The 20,044-nt window shown below is 38.5% G+C and overlaps 1 protein-coding gene across 2 annotated transcripts in view; it reads right to left on the reverse strand.

The window, feature by feature from the left end:
* Positions 1-20,044, reverse strand: part of BRWD3 (bromodomain and WD repeat domain containing 3) — a 55,336-nt gene that overhangs the window by 18,334 nt on the left and 16,958 nt on the right. For both annotated transcript variants that reach the window (XM_061445678.1, XM_061445679.1), the window contains 15 exons: positions 18,082-18,242; positions 16,032-16,253; positions 14,033-14,133; positions 13,326-13,396; positions 12,113-12,213; positions 10,330-10,370; positions 8,051-8,155; positions 6,970-7,123; positions 6,341-6,475; positions 5,384-5,512; positions 4,753-4,978; positions 3,885-4,055; positions 1,883-2,066; positions 1,267-1,360; positions 673-822 (listed from right to left, as the gene is read on the reverse strand). In XM_061445678.1, the coding sequence (XP_061301662.1) occupies positions 673-822; positions 1,267-1,360; positions 1,883-2,066; positions 3,885-4,055; positions 4,753-4,978; positions 5,384-5,512; positions 6,341-6,475; positions 6,970-7,123; positions 8,051-8,155; positions 10,330-10,370; positions 12,113-12,213; positions 13,326-13,396; positions 14,033-14,133; positions 16,032-16,253; positions 18,082-18,242 (2,045 nt within the window). The remainder of the gene's footprint in view (positions 1-672; positions 823-1,266; positions 1,361-1,882; positions 2,067-3,884; positions 4,056-4,752; positions 4,979-5,383; positions 5,513-6,340; positions 6,476-6,969; positions 7,124-8,050; positions 8,156-10,329; positions 10,371-12,112; positions 12,214-13,325; positions 13,397-14,032; positions 14,134-16,031; positions 16,254-18,081; positions 18,243-20,044) is intronic.

The raw sequence follows: 20,044 nt of genomic DNA on the forward strand, positions 1-20,044 counted from the left end.
TACAATTTCTTTCTGTATATTAATTAGTATTATACTGTACACTTATATAACTCCTATAGAAAGAGATGTGAATTTTAATGGCACTAGAACCGTGAAATTAGTTCTTACTTATGTGTTTGATCAATAATGTTTAGTGTCAAGTGACCACCTTTATGGCTATTCCGTATGTTCAATGCATTTACAAAGTGACAATGTTCAGTCTCATTTTACTTTGCTAGCTTCCTTGATGAGAACAAGTTATATGTAATCTGGTATGGTTTAGGTTCTTCCTTTGCCAATATCAATGATTAATACCAATACTCAATCTCTTTCAACAGCAGTCTACAGATGCAGATGAATATGACCTAGAATATATATGCTTTGTGAAATCCCGAAATAGAAAGTGGTTTAACATAACCCAGTTAAATTTACTTGAAAAATGTTTCAAGTTTCCAAGATTACCCAACCTATTTTAAGCTCATTTTGAATACTGTGCTGGCATTTAGGTAAATGGTCCTTAAGTCTCCAAGATCAACATACTACAGTAACACCACAAACCCAAAAGACTCAATGACCCGAGTGTTTCTTCCTACATGGAGAAACTTGGAGCCTTAATGGCTCAGCACATTTGTTGTCAAGCCCCGATATTTGTGAACAGGGAGCCTATTGAAAGAACTGTGTGACGTGTCAAACCTCTGAGGAGCTGTCTGATTCTCCTCGTGCACAGGCATTTTGACTTGCGCCTTGCTGACTGTGTTCTATGGTGGAGCGTGTTTGGTAGGCATGCTGGCGCTTGCGTTGGTTTCTTCTCAAAGACCTTCCACTTCCCGGCTGGTAATCGTTCTTTCATGGGACAGAAGGAACAAAAGAAAAAGATTAGAGACTTAATAGTGAATTACACAGCTAAAAGATGTCTCCTTAAGGTGATTGGATGCTGATTGTCCATTTACAAAGGACCACTAGGGAATCTAGACCTAGAATTGAATAGATATGTTTTACACACTTGTGTTTCATTTTAGTGGACATGCAGGTGTGTTTTTTTGGTTCAATATCAATTGTACTTTTTAAAGTAGCAGTCCTTAGAAAGGAAGTTATGCATATTTAACATTGCTATTTGCATATTAGAGTATAAAGGCAGACAAATTAGTTACAGAAGGAAGACAGAGAGTCAGAGATCTTCTAAATAATTAAATAAAATTGGTCTGGTTTTTTTTTGTTTGTCTTTTATTACTCAGTGCTCAGAACTGCTTCACCTCCAGGTTTCCTCTTCTAGTGATTTAAACTCACCCGCTGTAAGGTGTGGGATGGCTTTCTCTTCTTTTCGACAGTGTATAAACTAATTTCAATTTCACCTTTGGCAGCTCGACATTCTTCCTGGACCCTAATTATACATAGGAAACATCCTCTTTATTCAGTGAATCATCACATAACTTGACAATCTCATTAATATACACATTAAAATACTTCTGGTCCCCATGCTATTAGAAGTGTGTGCACAAGTCCTCCTAGTAGTGCCCACACATCCTTCACTCCTTGAATCACATGTTAAAGAAGCAAACTTGTTAGTTGAGCATGCATAATTATTTAAGTAAATTTAAATGTATTATAAATATTTATAAGTTTGAGGGTTTTTTAAACAAGGCTTCAGAAAAATGTGGTATTTGAAGTACTGAAGAAAGATTCACTTGTGAAGAGAAGGAATTGCTATTCTCAACTCTCCAGCAGAGGCTACCACTGCAATCCTAATATATGGATTTGAAAACAAAAAACCCAACCAACCTACCCCCACAAAAGCCAACACATTTCTAAAAACCCATGTTTTAAACCTGATAACAGGTGTACAGAAGAATCACTAAAAATTACACTATTTAATCTTTTTTCTCTGTCTCACTTAGGATCTTACTTGCTTATGCCTGGAGGAAGCTCATTCACCACTACTCTCCTGCTCCATGCCATGAGATCTCTCTCAGTTGCCATTTGACTGCGGGGAGCATTGTGATGCATTTGACGGACCCCTTCAATCTGACCACTTCTCCGGAGACCAACGTTTGGTGGAGATGCAACATCCAAACCTGGACTTCGAAGAGCTAAAGAAGAAAAAGGTTTTCTTCACTTCTATAAACCATGAATAAAATCTAGAATTTAATGATTAAGGACTGCACAGAGGTTCTTTTTTTGCAATAAACAGCACTTGTTCTATGTTAAGTGGCTTTGTCTCTTGCTTCAGATTAACATTTTTGTGTATTGGCCTTGGGCTACTGGAGATGTATATACTACTGCAACATCACTGTGGCTTGCTATATCTTAGAGATAGCTGAGGAAAGCAAAGATTATTATCTATGAGAAAAGTTTTAAAGGCTTTTAAGTGACCTTCAAATCAAAGCCTTGTCAGCTGCTTTAAGGTTCTGAAATCATGAATCTCTAAATTCTATGGTACGAGAAGAGATGAGGTTGACATCTGAGGTAAGACTGCTGCAAGGTTTAAGGTTTCTGCTGCACCTCCATTTGTTCTTTATTTGTCAAGCTTATCTAATGAGCCACAGGCACTGCTCCTGCTCCAGGCTTTATCAGGTAGCATAACACAACACAGTTCTACATGCACAGGAGAAAACAGACGCTTCAGGTAGCAAAGCAAGACAAAAAGACTGATAGTACCAGAATCACTGCCACCATTGCCTGTATTTGTCTCATCATTTGGGAATGCATCAATATGACTTCCACATGCTTAAATATGGTTAACCAGATGAATATATTGCATTCACAGGTTTGCAATCCTGTATAAAAATATTTGGCCATTTAAATATCAGGTACTTTATACATACTCTAATCAGGTTACACAAATGGGCAGTTCATGCAGCAAAGTCATTGATCAAGTTCTTGAAACTAGCTACTTTAATTTCTATACCACTCATATCTGGAAATTCCCTTTCATACAACTTCAGGGACATACAAATAAAATTGAGAGCTGGGATTGCACAACGCATCAACTGATCATAAGAAGCAGAAAAGAATTCTGGTGCATTGAAGCCGGCATCTAGGCCACTTTCTTGATAACACCAATTTAGATCAAAGCAAAAGCATAATTTCGGTACTTTTCACTAATATTTTTCCTAGTCTTTCTTGAATCTAAAGACAAGCAACTCCAAATCTAGCAATCCTAATGAGCTTTGCCAGGAAGACTAATTCAAACATGTGTAATCAGCTATTTAAGCTAGAACTAATTTATTAGTGGATGTAAATCTTTTAAAAGCTCAGGATGACTTGCAGCACAAGTCCACAGCATCTGCTCTCTTACATCAACTGCACTCAGTCAGCTGTTCACATCTGATTGAATTTGTTTTAAATTTTTAATCACTTTGTATATGAAGAATAAAATCACAGTAGCAGAACACTTACCAGGAGAATAATCTCAAGCTTTCTAAGGAAACACTAAGACAGAGCAGACATGTTTATTTTATAAACATTGATGCTCTGCCTTAGCATTTATGCTGCAACAGGAAGCCATTAGTCTGTCACAACATTTTATTCCATTGACATTCTCTAATTATATGCTGTTATCTTGTCATTATGCAGTTACAAAGTATCATCTCTGCAGTAACTAGCATCAAGACAATACAGTGAATTTTATATTTATTTTTTAGGAAAGATTTATAACAGGAATAATTACAGTTTAATAGTTCTAGGTAATCAGATACAGCTCAGTTAGACCATCATGTGCCCTCAGCTGCACCTTAAATTCCTCTGCTAGCATCAGAGGAATGTGCAACCGCTCCACACAGGTTAATGATGTGTATAAGAACAGGAGAGAAAAGCATCCTCAAAGACACAGTCTCAGAGCTTACATTAACATGTTTTGATTAGTGCTTTAGGAAAAGAAATGATGGCAGTAACAGAATGACACTTACCTCCATTTACAGAGTGGGATCTATTGAGTGGAGGGCTTGGAAGAGTTTCTCCTTCATTAATTAATCTCAGATCTTGTTCCCTCTGTAGCTCTCTGATCATTCCATCAAGGATACTCTCATCCTGGTCATTAGTTTGCTGCCCAATGACTTGTTCAACTACTTCACCATCACCTTGACAAGAACAAAGCCACAAACGCTTATAAAATGATTAATTCCTGTTTTACTGAATACCAAAGAACCAAATGTAAAACTGTGCACAATTATTTGTCTGCTTTGCAAAACATCTGATCACCAGCTGGCCTTCTGCTCTCATGCAGTAAATGGAGGCAAAGTTTAAAAGAGAAGTTACAATAAAAACCTAAATTTACAGACTACACGTAAAATACAAACACAAACCCCTAGAAACAGCTGAAAGAAATTATGTTTCAGTAGGTAATAATGGAAGATCTCTTCTGGAGAGCAGCATTTGAAAAACTTTGTATCTACAATAAAAAATAATAAAAAAAGCCCTTTTTTAAAATAAAAGTATTTTTTTCCATGTCTTTCTTAACTTTCTGCTTCTTTACTTACATACACGGTTACACTGAGGTTACTGGGACAATTTTTTTAAGCGTGCTGCCATATGCCTGGTAGAAGTTCACAGATTTTGGAATGCCACAGCCTCCACGCCTTGCTTCCAGGGAGTTTATTCCATATAGTCCCTTCATGCCATACAGCCACCTTAAACCCTCTTCTACCTCTATACTGAATTTAAACCACTAGTTTCAGAAGACAACTGAAACAAACAAATCTTTACAGTACCATCCTAGTGAGCTGGTGCTCACTACTATGCAATCCATGTATTATGCACGAGTTTTATATGGCATACCATTAGCTACATATCCCAGCTGAGGAATAAGCTGCTCATCCTTGCAATTTTCCCTCCCTGGTACAAGCCGCTGGAATCTCGTGGGATGAGGATTTCCATCAACATCCACCAAGAATGGAGGAGGCATAAGATGTGGAGCCTGTTGAGTCTGTTCATCCAACACATAGTTATTTGCATCACGGATCAGTGGTCGGTAATCCGTATGGAAGAACATCTGATCTGGAATCTGCAAGAAAAGCAATTCAGTAAATAAATCAGTGGCCATTTGCAGCTGTCTTGCTGTTTTGGAATGGCTCCCATACCCATAAACCACAGCTTCTATGTTTAGTATCAGCAGAAGAAATGTTATGACAGAGAACAGATTCCTACCAGAAATGTGTTTTATTACCAAGGCCTGATGCAAAAATTCAATAGTAAAATATGCCAACAGAGGTGAACAGATAGAAGTTAATGCTTGGTTCCCCTGTCTAGATATTTTGTCTAAATCTTTTTGGTTTAGGTAAACAGCAACTGCTACATGATCTAATTACTGTTTTGTCAGCGGCAGGGTGATGGAATACACTGTAACACGAATACTTCTAAGACAAAATCAGGTCAAGACACAGAAAAGTCTAAAATTCATTCAACCCACCTTTTCATAATATTTATTGCATCCAAAACCAAATAGTAGCAGATGTCCATGAGAGTCTGTGCAGGCAAAATGCTGTCCATCTGGTGAGAACTTGCAATCAAAAACAGCTCCATGGCCTTGTCCCTCAATCTGGATACAAGCACAAAGCATTCCTTTCGCAATCATACAGTCCATATAAGAGCATTTTTGCAAAAATTTCACCTGTGCTCCAACAAATACTCAATCCTAACGCTGTTGTTTCTCACCTTGCTAAAAACTGATTCATAACTTTATTTTCTTCCACTTTAATTATTAAGCTAGACTGAACAATGCAGCAAAACCTTTCATTTTCTCTTCATCCTGAAATTCCAGTGCAACTTCTAATGTATGTTCTGAAAAAACTACCTAGAAGTCTACATCTTATGTTAATGGAAGACATAGGGCAAGCCTGCACCAAAGATCTCAGACATGCATTGGCTTCATACAAGGAGGTTTCAAGGCCCACATGCCAGGAGGAAAGCTCAGGTCCTGAAGCAGTCCAACTGCATTTGCCCAGCACTGGAACTAAACCATCAAACCCAGCACGGGGCACATTAAGGTAAATGCAGCACAGAGCAAACCACACCACTTGCAGACCATGGCACTGTGCTACAACACAGGCTTACTGGGTTTCATTGTTCTGCCTAGGGAGTCACTATGGTATAACTATGCCTATACATGTGAATAATATTCAGATGTAACAGATCCCATGAAAGACTTGCTGTTATGCTTACAATATGCAAAAACATACTTTGGTATTGCTTAGTGAAGAGTACAGTTTTCTTTTTAATATGTAGGACTTTCCCCTAATCCTGTTGCAACACCAGTCATAACAGCAATAGAGTGAAATCTGCCTCAAGATAGTTTTACATAAATGTGGGGAAAAAAACCCAACCAAAACAACAACAGAACAAACAAGCCTCCTCTGACCATTCTTACCATGTTAAAGTAATTGCGAATTTTTGTTCCTTTGTCTATATCCCAAACAAAAATATTTCCATCATGACCTGCTGACAGTACAATCCTTTGGTCAAACGGATGGGCCTCCAGAACAAAAACTTCATCATCATGACCCTGCAATGAGAGCAGGATGCAAAAGGAAGTCATATTTCTCCATGTAATATCTCCAAAAACTAGAGTATTTAATGTGAGGACATCTCAGTTCAGGTAGTCATCCATGACAGCTCAATTTACTGGATCTTAGAGTAGAACTGTACTTGACAGCAGCATGCTGTTATCATGGCCCACTTTATAAGTGCTTAGACTACAGCTCAGCACAGCTGGGATGGAGAGGGACAGGGAGGAAGGAGAAATCAGCAGCAAGGACAGCTGCAGCCCACTAATCTGAGCATACATGGTGGCCTTCAAAGTGCTCCATTGCTAGCCAGCAACCACCAGGGTCTAGCAGCATTTTGGTCATCAGGTCCTTTCCCCATAATACATAATCCTCCCAATAAGCATAAAACAACACACTCCTCATCACCGGGAATGACGATGCAGCTTATCCTCAAATCGATTTCAGAGTTGAACTACAGCCACTTGGGATGACCTGCTTGAATTTTACTCACAGATAAGCTATGAAGAAGCTGCCCTGTGGATGAGTTCCACACTTTGAGAAGGAAATTGTTGACCGCAGTGATGACAGTGGCATCGTATCTATCCCAAGCCACCATAGTAACCTTCAGTTTAGTCACTTTGTCCTCCCCAGATGCTACATTGTTTCTAAGGAAATCAATAATTTAAAGAAGAAATGAATCAGTAACTCCAGAAACATATGATGGTGCTAATTCAGTTTGAAATTTGGGAGAGCATGGCTGCCCCCACTGTAACTACTGACTTATGCAGAGGACGAAGGATGTCTTCTGCAGTGGTAAAAACTGGATACAGAAAATATTCAGAACCACTCAGATCTATAGAGTTCTGCTTTTTTAAGAAGAACAAGTTTCTCTTCTGTTCTTCTTTAAGCAATTACCCTTCCTACCCCAATTCTTTATTTCAAGCTATTCAGTTCTATTAAGGTTTTTCATACAAGACATTTTTCTTATCACTCATCAATATGAGTATGCTGTACAATGAGCAAGAACCTGCTAAATAAACCCCAATCATTCTTCAAAAGATGGATTTCTCCATTTCTGCTTTTCATTACTGCGCATATTCAATTACAAGGCTGCTTACAGAAGTCATCTAAGGTTCACAAAAAGAAAAACTCAAAATCCTAATTGAACCTGAGAACCAAATCACCATATCTCACCTCTAACTTGAAAACTTAAGGACAAACACAATGTTCAGAAATATGCTTCATTATATATATATATATATATATATATATATATATTAGCTAACAACATATGATCCGTGAGGTTCTACTAAAACTTCTTTCTGTAAGACGAACTCTGTTTGACGTTCTTAATTCACATGTAAAATACTAAGTGCTCCCCAACCATTAGGGTAGGGAACTACCAATGTATGAATGATTCCTTTTGGATGCTAATTAACTGTGTAATTTTAACAGATAGAGCCATGGCATTTTCAGTACACAAACCCCCAAAATTAACTCAACATAGAAGTAAATAGTTTTCAGTATAATGAAAGACTTTGTTTTGTGTGTAAATGTGGCTATGAAGCATGCTCTGTTTCAGTTTGTTTTACCCTGTCATTTTAGTAGCCATATCCAGGACCACACTCTTCCAATCTTGCTGCTGATAGTGCCATATCCTTGCTGTTCCGTCTCTGCTTCCACTGACAAATCTTAAGCTATTGGGGGAAAAAAAAAAGGAATGAAATTCCGACTAAGGGAAAGTCACTGCTGCTTTTGGTCTATTAGATTAGCCACATGCCCATCTTTGCATCTTATTTTCTCACTACTCGGTATGGAGTTTTCCATCCTCAGCAACAGCGTGGGCATGCTAAATCCTGTGGCAAGAATATTTAGGAGCTTGGCAGAGGACTGCCACTCACCTTAGGAAAGGTGGTACAAGCACTTACTTATACATTTTCTGCAACAAACACGCATACATGCACACAAGTATATATATGTGTATGTGTATATATATATATATACTTGGAACTGTATATTTGTGTATACATACTTGCCTCACTCTCTAATGCCCACATACAGGCGTGTTTAACAACTCATAAAATATCCATGAACTCCTGCTATAGGAAACAGGCAGCTACAAAAAGGCTGGCAAGCCAAGAGCACACCCCTTCACACCAGCACAGAAGCTAGAACATATTTCATGCTTTTTCAACACTTATTCTTTATATTGTTTGTGCATCTCTGATCTACAGAATGTAATTAAAAGACAGCGAGGTTACAATTTTCATATCAGATATTGTATGGTACAAAAGAGTTTATATCCCACAACATTAATTACATTTGGCTACAGCTAGCAGATGGCCTTGGAATGACTTCAATGTCGTAATTCATATGAGCTGACATTCCCTTTTTAATGACATCAGCAAATCCCTTGAGCAGTTCACAGTGGCAGCAAAGAAAAAGAAACAGCATGCCAAGAGTCTAGCATAAATTATAATACATTAACTTAGGGAGAGGGTGAAGACAGAGAAGGGAAATGCCCAAATTGAACACAAGTAGGTATCCCTGTCTGTCAAGATTAATGCAAGTATTTTCATATTTAAACTCCTCCTTGTTTAAAGAATTCAAGCACTCAGCAAATGCATTTAACTGCCTCACAACGCTTTGGCCATCGATGTCACAGAAATCACTTTTGTTGAAAAATGTGGAAAAAGCTCCTCAAGTATCACATTTTCACAGAATGACCAACACCTTTAAAGCATCCTCCACTTGTACACAAACTTGCATGTAAAAGGCAAGCCTATTCAATTTTAATAAGTGATCGTTTCACCTTTCCACTTTCTTTGACCTGAATTTTTTTCATCACTGTGAAAAAGTGTTTAAAGATGCTTGAGACAAGTTTCTGTTCATTTTTTACTTCTGTATGTTAAGGAAGCTACTACTTTTCCATTAAAAAACATCACTCTAGCATGTAATTTTCAGCACCTATGTGACCTCATTCCCTCCTCAAGACCTGTGCTCTCACATTGCTTGGAAGGAACTATTAGCACAATTGTACTGGTACATTCCCACATAATTTTACACACAAAGATCTCCAAGCACAGGTGCAGTTCCGCTGGCAAAGTTATAATTTTGCTTGGAAGGCTCCTGCTTGCACCCATCCCTTAAAACTCCTGCCAAGCAAAATAAGGAATGTGAGCAAAAGCTGGCATAAACCCATTTACATTAAGATGTTGATCGCTAATTGAAGCTTGTCACACCACTCTCCAACACAGCTGTGTGGCAGGAGCTCAACACACAAACATGCCTATGAGCACCTTTATACATTTTATCATGAGCATCCTGACTTATCACAGTTCTGAAAACTGAAAGCTCTGCAGGTTGAAATGGTTCGCTTCATAAACTATAAGGATTACTGTTATCATCTAAACTAATTAGCTGGAAATTCAAATATTTGCCTAGAAATTCACATGTTTGCCAGACCACAGCTCCTTGCAGACTTGTCTCACCATCTGTGTCTGTATAACAGTTCTAACTGCTACTTAGAACTACATTTATTATAATGCTCTTACTCCTGAATTAATCCCGTCTGTACTTAGCAAGGCTACCTGTGAAGTAAGACACTTACACAGAAAGGATACAATATCCAATTTCCAATTTGCTGTTTACAAAGCAGAAGCAGCACTACAGAACATTGCTGTTACAGCAGAGGACAGCAGCCCCAGGCTTGTGGACATGACACACATCTTGCAACATACTTTACATAGTTTGTCTAAGATTAATCAGACCCCATGTGCAGTCTTCCTGTTGCATCAAATTTTCTCTTAAGTGTCATTTGGAAAATTAAATACCATACTTCTCACGCCAAAATCCCAGGACAGCCACTCACCTGTCACCATTGTTACAAAACTGGACTGCAACCACTTTGTCCTAAAGAGGAGGGAGGAAGAAAAAACAGTAGTAAGTGCTTTGTAAGCTGAAACGCTCATCCAAATAGATCTTAATGATGAGCTTCTATTTAGCAAACTCAATCTTCCCATGCATCTCCTACAACACACTCTCTTGCAAATTCAAGAATGGAAAAGTCATATTTGCTGTTAAAGCTTCCCCAGATGTATTGTGTTAAACACTGAGAGAACTTCAGAGAGGTGATGGTTTCGTGTTGCTCCAGAAGTATCTCAGAGACAGAAATGATTTCTGACTCAGTCTCCCTGACACTCAGACATTCAGGAAGAAGAAGCTGCAGCAGCTCTTCTCTTGGCTGAGCACAGTCTTCCTGCACAGTGCCACAGGACCATATACACCCTGGGGTAAGATCTGCACCTTTTAGGCTCCACAGAGTCAGCAGGAATAAAGAACTCCAGGAGCTCACAAGGTACCTATTAGATACAGCACTCAACAAAATGGAGAAAGAGTGACTTAACCAAATAAATGATCACAGCCTACATTGTGTTAGACCTAACATTAAAGCACATCAAAATATTTAATCAGAAAAATGCAAACCTTGGCTTTATTTCCATGTTTAAATGGAAATAAAAGGAACAAATGTTGTGGCTTAGACATGGTTTTGTCTTCTTTTATTTTGCTCAATACTTGTTTTGGCTAGATGCACTTGCTATCTCTCACTCCCACTGACGTCAGACAGCTGACTGTGGTATTAAGAAGGTAGATTTAAAAAAAATTAAAGGAATTGCAGTTTCTTCCAAATGTGAACTGCTGAATACAGAAAACGTTTTTTCTTTTCTGAGCAAAATACTTGTTAGATTTGTTGGCTTGGAGCTCTGAGACTTAAATGTGAGATCTGTAACTCCCACTGAAGTTCAGCGAATCCATTTAGAGCTCAGCCTTAACCCATAAAATATTGTTGAAGTGGGCAGCTGGGCTATTAATGTTCAAAGATAAATGCTCCAAACTTCTCACAGGTGACAGCCCTATCAATGTTGCTATAAGCTTCCCTTTCTGATATATTGTTTATCATGCACATAATAATGCAATCATCACCTGCTCTCATTAACAACTAAGAAACAAAGTAAGATTTGATGCCGGTTTAGTGATGCTTCTTTATGGAATTTCATTAAAATGGAGACATTCAATGGTTTTATTAAAACCTCAAGACTCAAACTTGAAAACTAACACTGAAAGTCATCACACAGGTATTTAAAATAGTTTTGCTATTTTACAAGGACCTTTCTCCATTACCTGAGAAAGGGTGCTTTTAAGCTTGCTTTATTTTCTAAATGAAATTACCACCATGATTCAAAGTTTGACAGCACACTCTAAACTAGAAATACGTTGTTTTTCTTGTTATGTGGATTTGTGCTCACAACTAAAGTTAAATACTCAACAGTAAATTTAACAGGAAAAAATGTCATTGTGCATGAAAGTTGCCTTAATTCCTCATTCCAACACAGACTTTCTTCAAGAATATGGGAAAATCACCTAGTCCCTCGGTTTCCCTGGGGGAATGAAATACATAAAGCATATTCTGCACACACCTCCTGCCTTAGAGGAATTTAAAAACAAACATAGCACAAATTTCCAGGCAATTGAGAGGCAACAAAACTCTCCAGACAAAAAGTAAGTTGAACTCGTAAGGACATACAAAACCCAAGTTCCTGCAATAAGGTAAAGCAGGGGGTAAAAGAAGGTTTGCTTTCTGATTTGTCTCTTACCGTATGAGATTCTAACTCGGCCATTTTCTCTGGCGATTCTGAGCCCAAATAATAAATTCTTATCACGTGGTCGGTACTGCCTGTTGCAATGAACATGCCACCTAAGAAAGAAAGGGTTTTCTGTGAGAAGAAAAGCTATCCAAGGAACAACTTCCTTTAATTACTGCTTTATCATCAAAGCAAAATACAGTTTAAAGAGAATCAAAACACACGTCCTAAACAAAGAAGTTAACTCTGGTAACTTCTACTTTGATCTGTATTTTCCCAGACTATATCAGCTTTAGAGTAACTACAATCTTTTCCAGCTGTAAACCCTTCTGGCCAAAGGAAGAGAATATTGCAAGCTACAACATTCATCACACAAACTGTTCTGGTTTCCCTCAGAAATTAACACAGCGCTCTCCATTAGCTTATGTGGAAAATTAGATGGGGAATAGTTTCATGTTCTCAATGGTACAATATCAAAGAAAATATTTAAAATATCTACTTGACCCACTTCAGAGAAATTATTGCTGGACTGGGAGTCAGCGATCAAGCTATTTTCTTGTAATGTCTGTTCTATCTACAATAGTCCACAAAAGGGCACTACTGCGTAGTTTACTGCACTGAAATAGTTCCACTTATTTCAGCATTTCTGGTTATAACAAAGGAACATGGGCAAGGTTCAAGGGGCTCTGAATAGCTCTCAATTCCAGAAAGCAAAAATTAATGAGAAATTACCTAGGTTTGTTTGTAAGAATCACTATTCTTGAGAATTCAAAGCTGCAACAAAGGATGCCTGTTAAGTTGGTATTTTCAAGCACATTGAATTAATTCTCTAGAACTTAGCCAAATTCAGAAGATTAGCAAAAGTTTAACCTTTAAACAGAGGCTACCTGTCTGCCAGATTTCAAGAACTTTTTACTCAAAAACTCTATGAGATAAAACCTTCAAAGGATGTTACAAGGAGGAATCTCTGATGTGAAAAACAACAGACTGAAAGAAACCTTCCTTGGAAGTGATCAAGATATTTTAGCTTAAATTATAGAGAAAATAAAAGGCAGCTTGAGGCAGGTGCTTAGCATGGAAGATTTCTAACAATCACAATTTGACAGTACTATGTTAACTGAAAAAGGGTTTAATACCATTGGTGTTTAAAAAGAAGTAACAGTCCTGTCACCAAAGGAATTAGAGCTCATACAATACTTTCAGCTACCTTACAATGCATACGTACCGGAACTGAAAGATGAACAAGATATCTGAACCCCAGGCCTGGACCTCTCTGCAAATTTTACAGGACGATCCCTATATGCAACAACACAACATTTTTACTTTTCATTACTTGACTTCACTGCCATACAACAAGAACAGTGCACTACAGCTCTGCAGGTTAAGGTCAACAGGCTCATCCTACATTTCTTTATTTCAGAATCCTTGCCTAAGTTGGCTAGAACTCATCTTTCATTCTAGTAATTTTCTTCATTAGTTGATGAGGAAACCCATCATTTTCTAAATTGAAAAGACAATTTAACTTATTTATTATGATGCTCACCAATTCAACTCCATTTAAAACAGAACCTGGGAAACTATAGCATTTACTCCTTATTAACTATGGGTTTGATGCCATCTACATACATGTCATCTTTTGATTAAAATCAAATTAATTCTTCTATCTATACATTTTGGACAAGGATTTAGTCATAAGTGTAAACACTTAAGATTCTTCCAAACACCGGCTTGCAAAGCACAAAGCCCAGAAACAACAGCCCTGATCTCTGCCTCCCCCTGGGTTGTAATGCCATAGACTGCCTGACGCATACACCAAAAACCTTGTTTATTGAGAAAGAACGTGCCCTTACGTAATACCTCAGCATCCCTCTCCATGCTAAAACTCACAATAAATTCATCCTCTATGTAGAGCAATTATCTAAACAGGCTTACTTAAATTTCATGGTGTTAGCATGCCACTGCCAGAAACAGATTGTTCCGTCAGCACCAGTAGAAGTGAGGTATCGTGTTGTTCCTTTCCTTGCTGGAGAGAACTAAAAATAAAGTTGTAACAGTTAAAGCAGCTAATTTCTTTCTCCCCTTACATGTTAGAATCTTGTGAATGGACACAAGAATCTTTTTCACGAACATACTGGCTTTCTCCCCAGGAGTACAGACAGCAGTACCAGGGATAAGCACTGAATCTGAACTTCCACAAAAATAAAGCCGAAACACTGGAAAGCACCCACATTTTGACTAGCAAGCCTTTATTTCTACCACACAAAAGTTAGTAAATTGGAGACATGAAACAAGCCTAGGCCCTTTTAATGAGGCAGCAAGATGAAGAAATAATTCTTTCTAGGATAGAACTGGATCAAACATGGTAACAAAAGACAGAAATGATTCCTGCATCCAAACTCAGCAGAGAACAACAGCACAATAGGACTCCCGCTCCTTCCTTCTTCCTGAACCTCTTCCTCTGCCTCTCTAAAGAGTGGGAAAGCTTTTCATTCTGAAGCCTCTCTCTTTAATTTCACAACTGCAGTAATACCTTTAATCCTCTGGATACCTGGAATTTGATAAAGGAATCAAGCACTCTTTCCTCAAAAAACCATGACTGATTATTTTATAAATCACCAGAGTTTCACAAAAAGCTTGTGAGGAACGTAAGGGTATGTAAACAGATAATATGCAAACCCCAAAACCAGGTTGTAAAAAATGTTTCCAAAACAATCACCTTAAAGTAACTTGCAACACAGTTGAAATCAGACAATACTGGAAGTGTAGCCAACAGGGGTAGAAATGATACTCCCAGGGACTACTGGCAAGATAGAGAAGATTGTGATGAATCAAAAGCAGCAAGGCTCCAAAGAGAGGGATTCTGAGGTACACATCCCCTCTCCGTGCATAACCTGACAGACTGCAGGGATCGTCTTGTTTATCCTGGAATTTTGTTTCGTTGGAGGTTTCTGTTTGGCAGTTATCTTTCATTTCTTTGGGTTTTTTAAAGCAAATAAACTGCAAATTCCTAGCCATTATTGACCGTGCCACCACTGCAGTGCTATCTTTTTTTTCCTACTCCACTGTTATTCACTGGACACTTGCCACACAACTGCAACCCAATGGGCACAAGCACCAGTACCCTGCAAACCCTGACTGTGGCTGCTGCAGTGTCTCTGTCTGCGTAAACATCCAGAAGAGCTCCATACAGCAGAGGCTAAAACAAATAACAAATGTGGAGCATGGACTTTTAGCTGACAGCATTCTTCAGACAAACAAGTGTTTGCTGTGAACCATTGAGGCAGTTGTTGTGCAAGGACTGCCATCAAAGATGCCAGGCATACCTCTCCAGCTCAGCTGGTTGAGACCATGCATTTGCTACATCTAAGGAAGCAGAAATGGGACCACACAGTTAAAGGCAGATAGAATCGTAAAATGGTTTGGGTTGGAAAGGACCTTAACATCCAGTTCCAACCCCCTGCCATGGGCAGGGACGCCTTCCACTAGAGCAGCTTGCTCCAAGCCTCGTCCAACCTGGCCTTGAACACTGTCAGGGATGGGGCAGCCACAGCTTCTCTGGGCAGCTGGTACCAGTGTCCCTCCACCCTCACAGGGAGCAGTTTCTTCCTCACATCTTATCTGTCATTTTAAAGCCATTTCCCCTTGTTCTATCACTACATTCCCTTGTAAAATCCTCTCCTCCGGATTCCTTGTTAGGCCCCTTTAGATACTGCAAGGCTGCTATAACGTCTCCCCAGAGCCTTCTCTTCTTCAGTCAGCAGCTGGCCACTGCACAGGAGTAAGCTTGCCAGGAAACAACACCCTCAAGCTGAGGCAAATCTACACTGCCAGACAGAGATGAAAAGGTAAGTTTTATATCCAACTGCTAATGCACATCTCTTATTATCGCTTTAATTCAAGGATTTAGGAAAAAAATAATGTCATTCCTTACCTGTATGGAAGTAATGGAAGCTGAATGGCCCAGCAGCACTGCGACTGGGGCACAGGTTCGAAGACACCATACTCGGACTACTTTATCACAACTGCCTGCAGCAAGCAGCGTGTTCTCGTAGTTAACAGCCATGTCAGATATTTCAGCTGAGTGTCCTCGCAATGTTGAGAGCAGGCGCCCATCATCTGTAGCCCAGATTTTGACCAAACAATCATCTGACCCCTAATGCCACACAAACATTTCCAAAGATTATGTCAAATAATATACATGTGTTACGTGTACATCACAATGCACAGGTACACTGCTGTTCTAGTGAAACCAAGACAACTGCAGATGAACAAGGATTTAAGAACACCATTGCACCATGAACCTGTCAGAAGAACACCACCAATGGGATTCCACAGGAGCACAACTATTGGAGTCTGGGGTTCATCTTATTGGGTCAAGGATTTAGATGTTTGCAAGACAGTGGCTTCTACTTTATGTTTCGTACTAAGATACAATTACCACTGCTAATGCAACTCCTCACAGTACAATTCAGTAATAATTAAGGTAAATATAAGAAGATAAAATGCTTCATTACACACTACTAAACCACGTATTTATCTGTGTGAGCCGGATCAAGCCAGTAGTAAAACTGAAGTGATCAGAAGAGTCAAGCTTTAAGGAAGAAGAGCACTTGAGCATCTGAGGGTTCTCAGAGCCTCTGTCATGCTCCTAGAACTGTAGGGCAGCTGTACCCTGAGGTTCAATCTCTGTTAACAGGAGAAACTTTAACCACTCAAAGAGAGAAAGCATGCAGCATCATGTGCAACTGAAATACTACGTCAGTGAGGTTTCAGTTCAGGACAGGACACAATTCAAAAGCACGTCCAACACAATCACTGTAGAATACTGTCACCTACAGTAGCAGCTACATAATTTCATAGTCAATGCCAGTATAGTCAGGAATTTTTAGACAGTTCACAGCCCTTTCCACTGTTCAGATACTACAAAGAATACCAAAATTAGTTGCTAGCATTGCTACTGTATATTGGGAAATATAGCACAATAAAACTATAAATAATTTGACTTTCAATTACATTTTATTAACTGCAGCTAAATTTGAACACAAATCACTTTCAGTTCTCCATATAACTGCAGATGAGAAACATTTCTTTATGGCGTAAACAATACCAGAAAGGCCCTCGCTATGACCCAGAGTAATTATCATAACAATATCTCTATTTGACTGATTTATAATGAGTGAACAAGCTAGCAAGAACACAAAGACAAAAATTAGCCTTCCAGGTAATCTGCTTCTGAACACCTATTGATAAGAGACAAGGTCAAAATGAGACAAGACAGGTAATTTTAATTATTAAAAGATGCATTATTAATTTGAAAAACCTGTTATTTTTTTAATAGGCACAAGGGCACTATCACTGAAATGTGTGTTAATATATTCTGCAGAACACCTTAAATTACTATTCATACATTCACTGACATACTACAAATTCTAGAAAGTAAATTTAGTAGAGAAGTAAACTGTAGATGAAGTAATGAGGTCTTCCATACACCATCAGGTTTTTAGTGAAAGGTAAGGAATTGCCAGCATTGCCAAGGTTATCAAAAGGCAAAATGGAGTTTTAAGAAAAGAGTTAAGATTTAACCCAGAAAGCAGCATGCAAACTAATTCCAAACCCCAGAGTACTCCAGCTGCCATTCAGTCAGAAAGATGATAAAGAAACAAAAATAATTGTATGTGCCAAGTGAGAGTTGCAAGCTCTGGACCGGAACAACCCTGCTGTACAGTTCTACATGAGGAAGTAAATAGCTGAATAAGTCCACTAGAGCCACGACCACTTTTAAAATACCAAGCCAAATGAAAAGTGAAAACCAGCACAGAAAAAGGTGGGCTTTCACACATTTCAGGATTGCTCTTCCCTTGTTTTTCTGGAAGCTCTGTCTGCATCTCAATCAGTAACTAAGAGGCTGTTGATGGACTCAAGAGAGAGAAATCAAATGAAGCAAAGCAATCCTCAAAGAAAAGTATGATTTTTTAACTTACCGTAAAAATCCTTCTCCCACTGCGATCAAAGGCTATACAATAAACAGATGAGAGATGCCCCAAAATCCTCTTGTGCATCTTCATGTGTTGGTAAGTAGATGTTGGGAACAAGTGGCTGAAACGTCCACATCCAGTTAATTGCCTGGCAGAAATTATATTTACTGGGAGAGAAAAGCAAAACAAAAAGAAAACCAAGATGTTAATTTTGTCCAGAACCCAAAGTAACAACTTTATTATACATAATCCATAAATCTGAACCTCTTCCACCTTATCAGAACATTCTGTACAGTCCTAGAGAAAAGAAAGCCCACTCCTGCTGAAGCCTGTCAATACCTACCACACCATACACTACACTTTCATAACATTTCATAAGGAAACGATATGCTACTAATACCAATTACAAAAAGTTTCTTTTAGAGTATAATATTAGTTGAAGTGGTGTTTTGTGATAAAAAACTTTCTTTGGAAGGGGTTCCAGGTCATATGTGAGAGTGAATGTCCATCCACATGTTTCTCACAAAGCAACATCATCATTGCATTTCTATGCCAACGTAACTGAAGAATAAGAAATATGTGGCTCTGATGGGAAAAGCCCCAGTTAAAAGAAGGGCAGGCACAAGAAAAAACTGCAACAATAAATTATTTCACGTTGCTATAATACAGAGCAGCTGCTGCAAGAACAGCCTGAAATCTAAACACACAGAAACACCATGTAAAAAAAGCACGGTTGGCAGTTTCACTGATGATAACAATAATCTTTCCACTAGGCAAGAAAAGGAGAAAAGAGGCATGCATGTGCCTCTCCTGGGATGTGCCACCACATGAAGATCACTGTACTGTGGCTGTAGAGTCCAAAAAAAACTAATTCTAATCTTCAGTGTCATGCATAATTTGAGACCATTTGGGGTATTTCATTTTACCTGTCCTAATTCATATCACTTGAACTTTTGATTTTAAAGCTTTGAGATTTTTTTTTTAATGGCACTTAAAGACCCATCATTGCTGTACTGATGGGTTCTGTGAGTCCCTGCCATAGCAGCTCCCTGAAGGAACCCCTTATCTTGTTTACTGCACATTGAAGTAGGCAGGGCTTCAGAGTGGCAAGAAGCTCTTCAATGCCTTTCAATACTTTAGTTTAAAAGTATAGCGAAGAACTTGACCCATTTTCTTCATTGTGTGACCATATCATTGCCTATCTGCATAAAAAAAACCCTCATGGAATATGCTAACAAAAGTCTACAAAGTCAAAAAGCATAATTTCAAACGGTTACTACCACATAACACCCGCCTGTAAATTTCTGTGGTTGAAGAATTTATACACAAGCAGAGAGATTAACTGGCAATGAAAAGAAAATGTTTCCAGATTTACAAAAGTCTTCTTATTTGCCAGTTTTATGCTCTGAAACTTGGACTATTTTTAATCACTTGGTGCGACTGGAAAGCTACATACAAGGAGAAGAAGTTGCACAAAAGGTGTAGATGCTTGCAAAAATCATCACACTCCCAATGTGACCTCACCTTCAGCCAATGTTTGTTTTTCATGTAAAAACACATATTCAGCAGTACTAAAAAAGCAAAACACACAAAGCCAAATTAATTTACTGTCTACCTACTGTTCAACTGATACCTGATATTACACAGGAGCTGTTAAGTGAAACTGTCTCCCTTAGCAAAGGAAAAAGGAAATCTCTAACCCTTTTTCCCCACCTCTCACAGAAGAGTGCAGAGATCCCACAGAGATAAACGCTGTCAGGTTTGCTACACATTATTTTATTTACTATTGAATAGTAAATAAAATACTATTGAAACAATAAATAAAATACCAGCTGAAGTCTTAAAAATATTAAATCTCCCTTTCCTCCACACCGTGGACACTGATACACCAACAGAGAGATGTAGTCATTTAGCCATACGGTAATTCTGCTGTGCCTTTCAATGCTTAAATCATTTAAATATATAACAA

This window comes from Pezoporus flaviventris, unplaced genomic scaffold, assembly GCF_033815535.1.
Source record: "Pezoporus flaviventris isolate CSIRO_AGI_PZ_B2104156 unplaced genomic scaffold, CSIRO_AGI_Pfla_v1 ptg000005l, whole genome shotgun sequence".
Classification (NCBI taxonomy): Eukaryota; Metazoa; Chordata; class Aves; order Psittaciformes; family Psittacidae; genus Pezoporus; species Pezoporus flaviventris.